The sequence below is a fragment of the Fulvia fulva genome, chromosome 4 (genome assembly GCF_020509005.1).
Source record: "Fulvia fulva chromosome 4, complete sequence".
Lineage (NCBI taxonomy): Eukaryota > Fungi > Ascomycota > Dothideomycetes > Mycosphaerellales > Mycosphaerellaceae > Fulvia > Fulvia fulva.
The window spans coordinates 2,574,997-2,589,267 of NC_063015.1; the positions used below are offsets into that span (position 1 = coordinate 2,574,997).

The 14,271-nt window shown below is 51.4% G+C and overlaps 5 protein-coding genes across 5 annotated transcripts; 4 read left to right on the forward strand and 1 right to left on the reverse strand.

The window, feature by feature from the left end:
• Positions 1 to 101: 101 nt before the first annotated feature.
• Positions 102 to 2,357, reverse strand: CLAFUR5_04558 (Nucleolar complex protein 2; the record flags this gene model as incomplete). The annotated part of the gene is made up of 1 exon (XM_047903706.1): positions 102 to 2,357. The coding sequence occupies one exon, from the start codon at positions 2,355 to 2,357 to the stop codon at positions 102 to 104; it is 2,256 nt and encodes a 751-aa protein (XP_047760964.1).
• A 208-nt stretch (positions 2,358 to 2,565) lies between these two features.
• On the forward strand, positions 2,566 to 3,413 carry CLAFUR5_04559 (Vacuolar protein sorting-associated protein 28; the record flags this gene model as incomplete). Its single annotated transcript, XM_047903707.1, has 3 exons — positions 2,566 to 2,652; positions 2,707 to 2,943; positions 2,997 to 3,413. The coding sequence occupies 3 exons, from the start codon at positions 2,566 to 2,568 to the stop codon at positions 3,411 to 3,413; spliced, it is 741 nt and encodes a 246-aa protein (XP_047760966.1).
• A 460-nt stretch (positions 3,414 to 3,873) lies between these two features.
• CLAFUR5_04560 (Methyltransferase) lies at positions 3,874 to 5,131 on the forward strand (the record flags this gene model as incomplete). Its single annotated transcript, XM_047903708.1, has 2 exons — positions 3,874 to 3,979; positions 4,047 to 5,131. The coding sequence occupies 2 exons, from the start codon at positions 3,874 to 3,876 to the stop codon at positions 5,129 to 5,131; spliced, it is 1,191 nt and encodes a 396-aa protein (XP_047761009.1).
• Positions 5,132 to 5,393: 262 nt separating this feature from the next.
• On the forward strand, positions 5,394 to 5,972 carry CLAFUR5_20183 (uncharacterized protein; the record flags this gene model as incomplete). Its single annotated transcript, XM_059463020.1, has 1 exon — positions 5,394 to 5,972. One exon carries the CDS (start codon positions 5,394 to 5,396, stop codon positions 5,970 to 5,972), a length of 579 nt encoding a protein of 192 aa, XP_059318970.1.
• A 6,842-nt stretch (positions 5,973 to 12,814) lies between these two features.
• On the forward strand, positions 12,815 to 14,038 carry CLAFUR5_04561 (2-oxoglutarate-dependent dioxygenase; the record flags this gene model as incomplete). The annotated part of the gene is made up of 3 exons (XM_047903709.1): positions 12,815 to 12,983; positions 13,101 to 13,613; positions 13,668 to 14,038. 3 exons carry the CDS (start codon positions 12,815 to 12,817, stop codon positions 14,036 to 14,038), a joined length of 1,053 nt encoding a protein of 350 aa, XP_047760138.1.
• Between the last annotated feature and the right edge of the window lie 233 nt (positions 14,039 to 14,271).

Consider the following 14,271-nt stretch of genomic DNA (forward strand, 5'->3'; position numbering starts at 1 on the left):
AAGTGAGCGGCCGCGCTTTATGCCGCTTTCAAGTGATGTCGTGCTTGTGAAGTGCTGGGCACATTCAAGACTTTCAGTTGTGCCCTGTGGCATGACTACAGCTATTCGCTGTCTTCGCTCTCGTCTTCGCCGTCAAGCATCTCCTCGTCGTCAAGAGACTCATCGTCATCTTCTTCTGGCTCACTCTCGCTTGCAGAGTCATCATCGTGCGCACCGGCCTTCGCGTCCTTATCCTTCTTGCGCCTCCTCTCCTCTTCTTTACGACCCTCCTCCACGACTTTCGCCTTCTCATCTCGCGTGTTCCTTTGCCCGACGACATACGCACCTATTGGTGTCTTTTCCCAGCTGATATCTGCCAGGAAGCCATCCACACCCTTTCGGTCGTTCGGCGCGAATTCGACCTTTGCTCTTCTCTCCTCAATCCATCTTGAGTTCGCTTCTATCTTCTGCACAAGCAGCTGGACCATACCATTGACTTTCTGGTTCTTATTACCACTTTTGCCATGTCCACGCTGGTTGACCTCCTTGAGCCAACGCTTTAGCATTACTATCACAGGTAGCGCAAGCTCCGGAAAAGCAATGTTCTTCGCCCACATCACGAAGAACTCTGACAGCAGCTCTTGTACTTGTTCTGCTACACCATCCTGGTATGTTCGGGTGCGGAGATACGACTTCTGCGCCCGTATCGACACGTTGAAGTCCAACGGCTTGAGAGTGCTGGGCTTTGGCACTTTGCGCATTTCCGCACTGTTCAGGACTTCGTACAAAGGCGCAGCCAACGGAATGTATGTGCCAGTCGCCAAGCTCACGCGAAGCAGTGATCGTATCAGCTGGAATCGAAGGGGGAAGTACGTCGCCGTGGGGATCAACCTTAGGGCACCGAGAGTTACCTGGACCAATGGGTAGATCAAAGGTCGTAGCGGCGAAGCTGTTTCCACACAGTGTGCTGCCAATACTCGACTCCAGAAGTCCAGACTGTGCACGTATTGCCAGTTATAGACAGCTTTGTAGCTCTCGTTCGAGTTGTCGGTGATGCTGCTCCTCAGATGCATGGCAAGACTTCTGATGAACGTGAATGCTGTAGTGTACGCTACACCGCCCTCGCCACCTGCAAGACCCCATAGCTCAGCGGCCGAGTTCTTCATCAGGTTGACGCCCGAAATCGTGTGCATGGTTGTGTTACGACTACCCTTGACCAAAGCCTGATACGTAGCCTTCAGGACGCCCTCCCGAATGCCTGCATCTCCGACGACCACAAGACGACGCATTGCCAGGAAAGCAGCGATTCGCGTCGCTTCCGTGTTCGAATGGGAGGACCACACAGTGGTGACGGCTCGAGCTACATCTCGGACCAGCTTTTTGAACGAGAGTAGATATGGTAGTAGTGGTAACAGAGATACCAGGGTCAGCCGCAGAGTCGCAGGATCAGAGAGATGATCTAGCAGGTGTAGGATGCCCGCAATTTGAGAGCGCAGCAGAGGTCCGACTGTCTTGAACTTCTTCGACTCCGTCGGAACATGCACTTTGCCATTCTTGTTCTCCTGGACTGGGAGGTGGTGTTCGAAGACCTCTGGAATGTGTTTGAGCGCGGTAGTGAGCAGCTGGTGGTAGACATCCGGATCCGAGACCGAGTACTTGAACTCCTTGTCCTCGGATTCTGCAGATGCACCTTGTGCTGCAGAGCGGAACGCAATCACGACCTCTTTCGCAGCCCGTAACGAATGTTGCTCAACCAGATTCTTCCTCCACTTTTTGACTGTTGCCATGCCCAGCTCTTTGTCGCCATCCATCTCGTCGTCCGAATCGTCGCTGCGTCTCTTCTTTCGCTTCGGCTCGTCATCGTCATCGTCGCTTACTTCGAGGCCGTCCAGATCGTCAAACACTTCGGGCTCGTCCTGCTGTAGCATCTTGTGGAACTCAGGGTCCTTCTCCGCGAGCGCATCCAATTGCGCCTTGAAGTCCTGGTCTTCGTCCTCTGAATCTGACGCCCCGTCGCTATCTGCCTGCACAGGCTGTTGCTCGAACGAGACATCTGAGTCGGATTCCTCGGCATCCTCTCGATCGCGTTTCCGCTTGCTGCCCTTCTTCTTCGGCAGTTCTGGCACTTCAAATCCGCCCTGGAAAAAGTCATCCACACTCATATCCTTGAGCGCGTCCTTAGCGACCTCTTTCTTGTTGGCTGCGGCCTCATCCGCATCGTTGCCGCTGCCATCTCTGCCTTCCTCCTCTGCCCTTCTCGCCTTCTTCTTGGCCTTGAGCTGCTGCTTTTGCTTGATTTTCTTCAACCCTTTGCGTCGCTCGACCGTGTCCTTCAGATGGTTCTTCTCGAATTTCTTGGTCGCCTTTGTCTGTGCCATCGTGAACAATGGCTATATGCAATGCGACATTGACGATGTGTGTTCATGCGGAAGATGCCTCCAGCAGAAGTCTCGGGTTGACTTTTTTGTGGGACCGCTCTAGCGTGTTCCGATTCGACGCGGAGGTCGAGCTGAGACGGGAGACAGAGGCACACGATACAGAACCAACACTTCCCCGGCTCGTAGCCCTCTGCTGTTATCATTCACAATGTATGCACAGCAGCTGGCCTATGCGCCGACGCCCTACAGCTACACTCCATCGAGCAACCTCACCGCGACCATCAACCTAGACGAAGTACTGCCCACCTAGCAGCAGCCTCACTGTGCAGCGTGCTAAGTATGGCTCCAGGAAGTCAAGCTCGCCGACACTGCCGCTGAACGCGATCTCTACGAATCTCTCGCCGAGATCTACAGCATTATCGTCACCCTCGATGCACTGGAGAAGGCCTATTTGAGGGACAGCATCAAGGAGTCCGAGTACACGGAGACATGCGATCGACTGCTGAGGCAGTACAAGAGCAACCTTGCCGACGAGAGCGTGCAAGCTGCTTTTGGAGACCTGGAGAGCTTCAAGGCCGAGTGGGACGTATGTATCGCTCATCCGAGAGAAGTCGTCTGTCGTGGCTGACATGGTTCCAGCTTGAGGTGCCCAAGGCGACCGAGCGACTGAAGATAGGTCTTCCGGCCACTGTCGAAAGCGTGCCCACACGCAACGCATCGCAGCGGACGTCGAACTCACAAAATGCTTCGATCAACGGACCCAGCGCTGCGAACGCAAGTGCCTTGGTGTCAGCGTCAGAAAGCTTCATCACGCTGTTTGATGCTGTCAAGATGAACATCTTGTCCAAAGACACTCTCCATCCTTTGCTGGTCGAAGCAATCCAAGCTGTCAACAAGGTCACTGACCGCGACTTCGACAACAAGGGCAAGATTGTGCAATGGTTGATAACTTTGAACCAGATGCGTGCCGCCGAAGAGCTTTCGCCGGAGCAAGCTCGTGATCTCCACTTCGACCTGACGGCCGCGTACGAAGGCTTCAAGGCCACACTGGAATGATGCCGGCCGTGGACGAAATCGTTGATGTAACTATCAGGAACGAGGTCGAAGCAGTCGTCCCGAGACCTTCCACCAGTGCTGCGCTATCGAGCCATTTGTGCCATGCACACGTGACGGGCACCGCTTGTCGACCAAGCCATGCTGCATAGCGTGCATGGCGTCCCGTCCCCATTCGGCACTATCTGAAAGAGGTTGTTCTGCTGGATCGCTCGTTGCACTGAATGCACTCCGATCTGAGCACGGTGATTAAGCTCTCGGCCCACGGGCCTGTCGCTGTTCGGCCCGACGCACTTCCCAAAGACTGTTAGCGAGAGGGAACACTCTTCCACCTTCTTGTCTTGCGAGAAGGAACACCTCTTCTTGCTGCAGCAGAAGACACCGCCCGACCCGCACTGCAGCAGCAATATATACCACATGCCGTCCCCGCATACTGTTTCACGGTAGCCTTGGGCATCGATGCATGGCATATGCAATGCGTGAACATACGGAACAGAAAGCTGTGCGGCTCACGGCTGACGATCTAGGTCTTGCCAACCTGCAGCAGCCGCATGAGGAGGCTTTAGATGGTGCGTATGCATGCCATCGCAATCTGATTGTCGCGGAGTCGGCTTGCTGATCATTATCCTTGGACAGTCCTCGATCTCCCGCAGCTGTACACAAAGCCTTCTGCCCCGACTCTGCTAAACACGCTAGCACACCTCTCCTCAGAACCGAGCAGTTGGGACACGACGCCCCAGAGCGGCACCCCGCGATCATCGCGCAGTGGCACCACTACACCTCACAGCGTCAAGCGAAGAATCAAGAGCGAGGGCGTTGCGCCGTACTTGACGAGGATCATATCGTCCCGACTAGCGTGGATCGAGGATGACAACCAGAAAGAGCAAATATGGGAAGCCGCATCTCAACGTCTGAGCGAGCGAAGCGGCAGGTCAGCAATGGGTGCGATAACTCGGACCTTTGTCATTGCCGTGCAGCCTCCATCGCCTCTCGAGCAATCTATCAGCAGGAACCCGTCTTCAGAAGCAGACGCCATACAGATCCTCGATCCTGAAAACAACCTCGAACTGACTCTGCACGAACCAGCTCTCACTTCCGACAATCTGGGTCTCAAGACATGGGCTTCTTCCTATTTGCTGGCCAAACGCCTGGGCCTGTTGCGGGAAGTCTTGCCGTCACTACAGCACGATGCCATCATACTCGAACTGGGTGCCGGAACAGGAATGGTTGGCCTCGCCGCAGCTGCGGTCTTTGCTCGACACGTGATTCTGACTGATCTGCCTGAGATTGTAGAGAATTTAGAGCGCAACGTGCAGGCGAATGCATCATCTCTGACACTTCGTGGAGCAAGGGCTGATGTCGCCGTGTTGGACTGGACTTCACCAAGGTCGTTCACGCTGGAAGGCGTTCACAGTGGCCATGCAGGAACATTTCCCTTGATTCTTGTTGCAGACCCCATCTACAGTCCCGAGCACCCTCGCTTTCTCGTTCAAGCCATCGAGTATCACCTGAGCCATGATGAAGATGCTCGAGTGGTGGTTGAATTGCCGCTGCGCGAGGCATATGTAGCTGAGCGCCAGGATCTGCGTACTCGCATGACAGCCATAGGACTCACAATCATAGACCAAGGTGAGGAAGTCGGACTCGATGACTGGTCAAGTGGCAATGACGAAGAGTTGACTGAAGTTCGTTGTTGGTGGAGTGTTTGGGGCCGGATGTGAAGTGAATCCACCAAACGCCCTCACGCGAACATCCTTGCACTTCACACGCGGCAAATTGTGCGCGATTGCGCGTGGCCACAACAACCACACAACACATTCACTACTTGCACGGTTTGCTAAAGCTGCGCAACAAGTACTCGAGTTGCAGTAGCAAACAAAAGTACACCATGTCTGAAAATCCGAGCGCCCCGTCCTGCCGAATTCAAACTGCCTGACGACTGGGTGTCACCCAACGAAGTGACTGCAAACAATGTCGACGACCATGCCCGACTTGACTCACTCCGCCGACAGTGCTGGCACCGACTGCGCAATTCAAAGCGACATGGTCGACTCGAGCATGTGGTCGCCGGTGAAAGCGCTGTCGGCCTCCATCGCAGCAGCGTTCACATCAGTAATGGGCAGTCTTGATCGCAAAGCTGGTGAGCTCCTTGGAATGCCAGTCAGTAATTCTTCTGCCGACCAGTCTCCCAAGGAAGCACTCGAGAAAAGCGCAGTCATCGTTGACCGGTACTCGGGCAAGGTGAGACCCGACGCTATGGCTGCTGTCGACAGTCGGCTTATATCGCACCTCCGGCAAGGGTATCAGAGGTGGCACGTGAGAAGTCCGCCTTCAACAAGCGGAGAAAGTACACCACGAGCGCGAAGCAGTGGGCTCTCCCTGTCGTCGTACGCGGCCATGGCTAGAAGCTTTCTGCCCGGAGCACGGATCAAGCGACCCAAACGGACGACCACTGCTGCCGACATCACGTTGATCGATTCGTTGGACAGCAGCTTCACACCTACATTGAGCAAGTTCGGCCTAGACAACGACAGCGACGATGAAGACCAGGATGGCTTGTGAAGTCTGCAGTCGCAATGTAATGCAGGACTTCACTAATAAGCATCTCGGATTACGTACAAGTTCTATCGCTGAACGAATCGCGACTAGTCGGCGCCATCGCTAAACACGACACAATCGAAAGCCCTTATCAAGGCCATTCCAACGATCTACAAAGCAGGCTACTGCCCCTAGAATTGAGGGAGTTCTACCTCATTCAAGTTGGACAGCTTGAAGTTCTCTTCACCCTGTTTCTTCAGCTCCACAGCCCCAAACGCCGCGGAGGTGCCTAGCTACATTGGGCAACTCCTAGGCAATGGTAGCCCAGGCTACGGCACCACCGGCGCCTACGGCTCCACAGGCGAAGCTCCCCCAAGACAACTGGCAGCAACTCATAGAGGACGCAAAAAGCATGGAGACTAACGATCAGCTCGCATACCGGTCTCTACAGGTGATGATCACTCAGCTGCGCACGGCGCTAGTACTGTCGTATGACCGAGGGCAACAAGAAATGAGGACGACGTCTCAGGCGATTAACAAGGCCACCCGGAGTCAACACCCCTATAGCTGGGCATCGGTCGCGGCTTCGACACCAGGCCCCCGCCCAACGCACGATGCAGTTACAATCCGTATTGCAGTAAAGGAAGACTAGGCCGAAGTGGCGAAGCTATCGAATAAGGAGCTCGCCTAGCGAATCAATCAACCAGGGGTGGTCGCAGTGAACCAACAGTCTAACGGCACTCTACAGATCTATACTAGCTCTGCTACTGCTAGGAGGCACCTAGAGGCATAGCCACAGTAGGCATCCAAGGTCGCGGTATTAGCGAAGGTCTTAACGAAGCAATTCACGATCCTGGTCCACGACATGCCTAAAGAGTTCGACCTAACCAACCAAGGTCACCTACGTGCTCTCTAGGAGGACAACCCGGTCACTCTTAACTCTATAATCCAGAAGGCGACTTGGCTCTATAGGAAATGGCTAGAAGGCAAGAAGGCCTCGGCGCTAATAGTATAGCTATAAGACGCGAAAGCGGCGGATCTAGCAATAGAACAAGGCCTGATCTAGCAATATAGCCTTAAGATAGTAGAAAAGCACTCCTTATCCTTCCGTGTCCTCTAATGCTTCAAATGCTAACAGTATAGACACCAAACCTATACGTATATAAACAAGTAGGCCTACTCGAACTATATAGGAGACTATATATCTAGGGACTGTATATCGGCTACGAGGCGGTACGCGAACTGTCCGGGGCACTACCTATCGTATAGCGCGGAATGCCCGTAGCGGAAACTAGCGAAAAACAAGGCAATTATAAACAGAACCGTCGCCCTAAGATTCTACGGCGACCGTAAGGCTAGCCTATACCGGAACTAACTAGCGGCGGTCGGGCATAAGCGCCCTAGGGCCGAGAATAATATAAAGGATATATAACCTAGTACGTACGGGAGGCCACGTACTCTACTAGTTATAGCGAGGAAATCTAACTAGGCCCGGCTCCCCTTTAGTATATAACCGATACGCGTAGACTAGGACGCGCTAGGTAATAGGACATAGGACATTATAGAGGAAATAATTGTCGATCACGATGACTAGCCTCGACACGCTTAGCATTATCTAGTATAACGTTAACTATAGCAAGGATATAGTATAGAACTATTTCCTATACGAGGCGGACCCGTACGTCTACTACGTCCTAGTAATCTAGGAGCTATAGATGAACCCGCACTATAAGAGACTAACGACCTATAAGTTACTAGGCTACACGACATGCCTACGAAGCGACGGTAGACCCCGTACGTGCTTCTATATTAGTAAGGATATACTAGAATCCGAATAGGAGGTAGTATACTACGTAGACGAAGAAGGCGGGGAGATATTACCTCCCTCTACGTAGGTAGTACTTAGATATATAACATATATATATAACCGCTAGCCTCGAGGTCTAGCCGCGACCTTAGGGTCTATAGATACCTAGATAGTACGCTTAAGAGACAAGGCTACTATATCGTAGTAGGAGACTTTAATATATACTACCCTTCCTAGGAAAGCCTTATATAGCCGCACCCTATAGCCGACGAAGTAATCGACTTGATAGCGAGCAACGTAATTACCCTTAATACCCCGAAGGACCTGGGCACCTAGAAGAGAGGGGGACTCTAAGGTACGATCGACCTCTCCTAGATCTCGGATAGCTACTACTATATAGTAACCTACTATAGGATCGAACATAAACTCGAGGCGTCGTTAGACTATATACTAGTTAGGACCTCTATTACGATATAGATACAATATATACTAGCGAGAACCCCTAAGCTAAACTAGGGAAAGGCCCTCTAGGCTAATATCTAGGTATACCTCGACGACTCCGAGAGGCTAGTCTAGATCGCGTAGTAGTAATACAATAGTAAAGACGAGATAGACGAGGTAGTCTAAGGGTTAATAGACGAAATAGGAAAAGCGACCTTACTCTACGTTCCGCTTACCTAACTAACGACATAGTCTAAACTATACTAGACACCGAAGTGCACTACGACGGTAAGAGAAGTAAGGAGAGCCCGCCGGGTATAGACGAGCAGCTATAGCGAGGAGGCCTAGAACGTATATAGGGAGGCATACTAATAGAAGAAAGCTACGATACGGAGGGAGAAAGCAGTCGGCTAGAGAGCTATAGTAGAAGAAATCGCCGACAAGCTAGCGAGGATATAGAAGCTAGCGAAATGGGCCCGATAGGACCCTATATAGGGCCCCTCCTTCTCTATCCTAGCGCTATAATCGCCTAGTAGCCTAGTTAGCGACCCCGAGGCTAAGGCGCGTCTACTAGCTAGTAAGTTCTTCCCGCCCCTAGTCGAGGCTAATCTAAGCGACATAAACAGCTCTACTCCCCTAGCCCCTAGTATAGCGGTCTAATAGAATGTGTCCGAGGGAGATATTACCGCTATACTTAGGAAGTTACCGGCGAAGAAAGCCCCGGGGCCGGATAGGATCCTAAACGAACTACTAAAGAAGTATAGAGATCAACTAGCCCTAGTAGTCGTAGCGATCTTTAACGCCTACCTATAGACCGGATACTACCTAACGGTATTTAAACAATCGACGATAGTAGTCCTACGTAAGCCGTAGAAGGAAGACTATACGTAGGTAAAGTCGTACCGCCGAATTACGCTCCTTAATACTCTTAGGAAGGCGCTTAAGAAGCTAGTTATAACGAGACTCTCCGAGGCGGTAGAGGAGTACTCCCTACTCCCGGACACCTAGATAGGTACGCGCCTATAGCGGTCGACGCTATCCGCGATAGAACTTATTACCTCTTAGATAAAGGCTATCTAGTATAGGAATAGGGACAAGGTAGCATCCTTACTTAGTCTAGACATATCGGGAGCCTTCAACTACGTGTTATACCCGCGGCTACTCTATATCCTAAGGTCGAAAGGACTCCCTAAGTAGCTTATTAACTTCGTGCGGTCCTACCTCTAAAACCGTAGCACGTCGATCCTAGTCGGTTAGTATAAAAGCCTATTTTAAGTAGTCTATACTAGAATCCCGTAAGGCTTAACGCTAGTACCTATCCTATTCCTCTTCTTTATAGCAACGCTACTCCTAGCCCTAGAATCCTAGAACACCGCTACGAGCGGCTTCGTAGACGACACGAACATCCTAGCGTAGTCTTCCTCGACTAAGGAGAACTATAGGCTACTAGAAGAGAAGTACAAGATCTACAAAGACTAGGCTAGGAGGTATAGGGCTCGGTTTGCCCTAGAAAAGTATAATCTAATATACTTTACGCGCCGGCTACGGTTCTATAATATATATACTTCTATCTAGATATAGGGGTATACGACTAACCCGGTAAATTAGCTTAGGATCTTCGGACTATAGGTAGACCCGGCGCTACGGTAGAGGAAGTACGTATAGGTAATATTACGGAAAGCTAAATAGAATATAGCATTATACTAGAGGCTTACTACGTCTATATAGGGGGCGGACTTTTAGTAGTTACGACTTCTATATACGGCTATTATACGGCTAGTCCTTACCTATAGTAGCTAAGTATAGTCCTTAGGCGAGAGGGCCTGCCTATTAAAGGGACTCGTCGCGCCGTTAGTAAAGATCCAAAACTAATACCGAAGGAAGGTTACCGGGGTATATAAGTCGATACTAATAAGGATACTTAAGTACGAGACCGCTATACCGCTGATCGACCTATATATCTAGGGACTACGGACCTCCTACTTAGGCAAGTCGGTATAGTACCTAGTATAGAAGGTTATCGCTAGTACAGTCGTAAGGGCCTACAAATTAGTACTAGCGTATAAGGATATTCGACCCGGAAACGAGCCGGACTACCGGGTAAGGGACGAATAGCTAGTAATATAATAGGAGGGTAAGAAATTGTTTATAGAGCAACTATAGAAGGAAAGGTAGAACAACTAGGTTGTAGGGCATAGTAGACGCCCTTAGCTAGCGGGACAACCTAAGGAATAGTTAGCTACGAAATCCGCGGTCAAGCACCCCCCGAAGCTTATCTACTACCGCCTTACGAGGGTATAGAGTAGTATAGTAACCTAACTACGAAGCGAACATATCGGCCTCTAGGGGTACCTATTATAGAGGAAGGTTCTAGAATACACGAATACTAGCTGCCCCTGCGGCTATTACTCCTAGAATGTACGGTACGTACTCCTCGTCTACCCGAGGTGGTCGCTAGGAAGGGGGGAGTAGATAGTAAAGGCGAGGAACCGGACGATTAGGGCACTTCTTAATAACGTTAAGGACCTACGGCGCATTACGAACTAGATACTAGAGAAGGGCTGGCTAGAACAGTACCGCCTAGTAGGAGCAGTGTAGGAAGAGAGGACACGGCGTAGCGCGACGAGACTGGCTAGGAGCGGGGGCTAACGGGGTAGTGACATAGACTACGCACGTTCAGAGGGAAAGCTAATCTAGACAAGGAGAAGTCGGGGGCGGGAAGGGTTTTCACCTATTCGGGTTTCCCTTTGTACATAACAATAGATATATACCTGCATAGGCCGAGTAGGGTCCTAGAACAGGGGAATGACAAATCTATCTATCTAATAAGCATCTCGGTATACGAGTTCTCGGCATGCCGCAGCGGCAGCGCTAGTCGGAGCAGAAAATCAACGGCTGTTATGGATCGATATAGTGCTGTGCTGCTTATCCATCGGGTAGTAGCTTTCGCTATTGCTTCAGTATGATTGCGCTCTAACTTTACAACAGCGCGACGATGCGCTGTTCTCCCCCGAGACATCGAGCATCACACGGCATCATAGCTTCTTCGCAAAGCTCGTCAATGCATCCCCGGGCGTACAGATACTTTGAGAACAAGGAGGAGACTGGGACTCGGCATAGTTCCGGGCTGTGTTGTGAAAAAAGGCAGTGTCCGCTTCGCGCAGTGATCGACCTCGCTAACCTGCACACCGGATAATGTGACACATTGTGACATGCCGTGAAGGGCGGATGTCACTGGGCGATGGGAAGGGGATGCTACATTTTGTTGCTGGAAGCCAGGGATGCCAGTACTGCTGGCGACGGGATGGAGGATGTGCTGGCACAGCGAGTACCAGATCGGCACAAGATCATCGCTTCCAGGGTGTCGGAAAGCAACCACTCCAGGTCCGCATATGCCGTCCTCTTTCAATGCCATGCTTTGGCTGAAAGACCAGGAAGGCAGGTACAGTGGTTGTTCAGGATTGCACGTATCGCCGAAACAGTGTACTCCAACCTCTCCGCTCATTCTCAACGTATGATCCCAGATCTGTTGTGCTCTCGTGTGGAGAAGGCTTTGGTGATTGCCAATGCAGGCTCGAATTAGCCCAATGCGTGCAGTGTATCACTTCAACGTCTGATCCTGTCGGGTTGACGCATCAAGGTCAATGGAGCCTTTCGTGGCAAATTCCTCGGTTGCTCAAAATGTCCGGCACATCGTCGCATCGTGAGACCTACGTGAGTGTCCCACATCGAGCGGCAACATAGTCTACGCTCCCATGTCAATCTTGAGCATCCCAACTGCCGGGTACTTCCTGCGCTGCCGTGTGGAGAACCCATTGCGGCTTCTCGTTGCGCTCTCTCGATACTTGACCGGCTGGTACGAACATAAGTCCAGGCATCATGACTTGCCCCCGACGCATCGTCTCGCGCCGTCGCCACAGCCGTGACGAGTAGGTTGTTATCCTTACCTCGCATCTTTACGCTACTATCTTGATCCTGCACTGCTAAGCAGTGCGACCAGGTCAGCGGCGGATGGCCCGTTCGTGCATATCTCTGAGATGATGATGCCTGCTGGTGGCTGCAGAGGTCGACATGGGTTGCTTCACTTCAGTTCCTGCACGATGTGGCTTGCTGTCAACAACACCGCCTCCTGGTTGTTTCCCTCCGCACGTATCCGGCGCGTGTGATGTTTGTCGAGAACGCACGTGATGCACATGTCGACGAGAGCATGTGATGTCGCCTCACTTCCAAGGTTCTTGATGAATGGTCGAGAAGACTGTGTCGTGCAAGATCATGTGAGGCCGACAGCGCATCAGTCAACGTCAGCTACCCCGCGATACTTCATGCCGATGGCGAGATATTAGTCTCGGGAAAACTGCTTGCTCTATCGGCGAGACGGCGTAGTGTTGGGACATTACTGAAGTGAACACTATGGAACCCATCTTCTTCGCCATATTATTTGCATTGTCTTTTGTGAAAGCGACGACTTTGGCAGCGTTTCTGTCGTACAATCTGGTGACTTGACAAGTTAGAGACAGGTGCGGGGTGGACAACAGCAAGAGCAAGGATTACGAGCGATCGAAAGAGGAAGCGGTATTGCAGAACGTTGGAGTAGCAGACACGGGACACGAAAGGCATCATGGCAGTGTTCAAGGAGATACCGATTCTGGATCTGTCGCTGGCAAGATCAGAAGAGACAAAGCCAGAATTCTTGAAGCAGCTGCGCGAAGCGCTGCTGACTGTAGGCTTCCTGTACATCAAGAACACTGGCATTGATCAACAGTTCTATGACAAAGTCTGCGAGGAAGGTGAGTGAATGAAAGACAAAGTTGTGCTCTGCGCATCCTGTCCTCCACCCTCTCCACCAAATAAAATGGCCAGGTACAATCATACGCCTAAAAAACATAGCTGACATACTTTTGTAGGCATCAAGTTCTTCGACTTACCTGAAGAAGAGAAGCTTGCCGTAGAGATGAAGCACAAGCCCAGCTTTCTCGGTTACTCACGTCTCGGGAATGAGGTCACAGCACGCAAAGCAGACTGGCGAGAACAGCTTGATCTTGGAACGCCTCACGCAGAGCGTACGGAGCAAGATCCTCTTTACTACCACTTATTTGGACCAAACCAATGGCCGAGCGAGAAGTATCTGCCGGAATTTCGTAGAGTGTTCGAAGACTATATGCGAAGGATGAGTGACATCAGTCTCTTCTTCACAAGCCTGATAGCAGAGGCCATTGAGCTGCCGGCGACAGCGTTCGACAACTTCTTCGACAAGGGCCAGCAGCATAAGCTCAAAATTGTGAAGTATCCTGACAACGGTGACGGTGTTGGTCAAGGGGTGGGTCCTCATAAGGATTCCATGCTTTCATCGTATCTACTGCAAGCCAGTAATCACAGAGGGCTGCAAGCGCAGAACACCCAGGGAGAGTGGATCGATTGTAAGTTGCAATTCGCCAACAATGGCAAAGTATTGTGCTGACCTTCAACGCAAGGTCCTCCAATTCCAGGCACGCTCGTCGTAGCTATAGGGCAAGGTCTCGAGGCTCTTACCGGTGGCGTATGCGCATCGACCACACACCGCGTATTATCACCAGAAGCTGGAAAGGGCGCGCGCTTCTCCATTCCATTCTTTCAGGGCGTCTCTTATGATGCTCGCTTCGAATCCATGGAAGTGCCAGATCGTGTGAGAGCACTACGAAAGGAAATCCTCGATCAGCAAGATGGGCGTCGCGACGATGTCGAGTTCACCTTCGTGAAGGGTCGTTGGAACCATCTGGGCGAGGCAACGTTGATGAACCGCATCAAGAGCCATCCAGATGTTGGTGAGAGATGGTATCCAGAGTTGCTTGCGGAGATTCAGTAACAGCAAGCCAAAGGTGCTGCTACCTATCTCGTACGACCAATCCGCGATGGCACTTGAGGAGCGGCTTTGCCGCTCGGTCCGCGCTGCTAGAACGCTAGCATAAACACCTGGTGCACTCGGCTTTCCCGGTCCGCTGAATCGCGAGTTTTCTAAAAAATTTCAGAAAATAAGATATAACTTCGTAGTATAGCTAGATACGAGAATACAAATTTCTAGAAATATAGAACTAATAT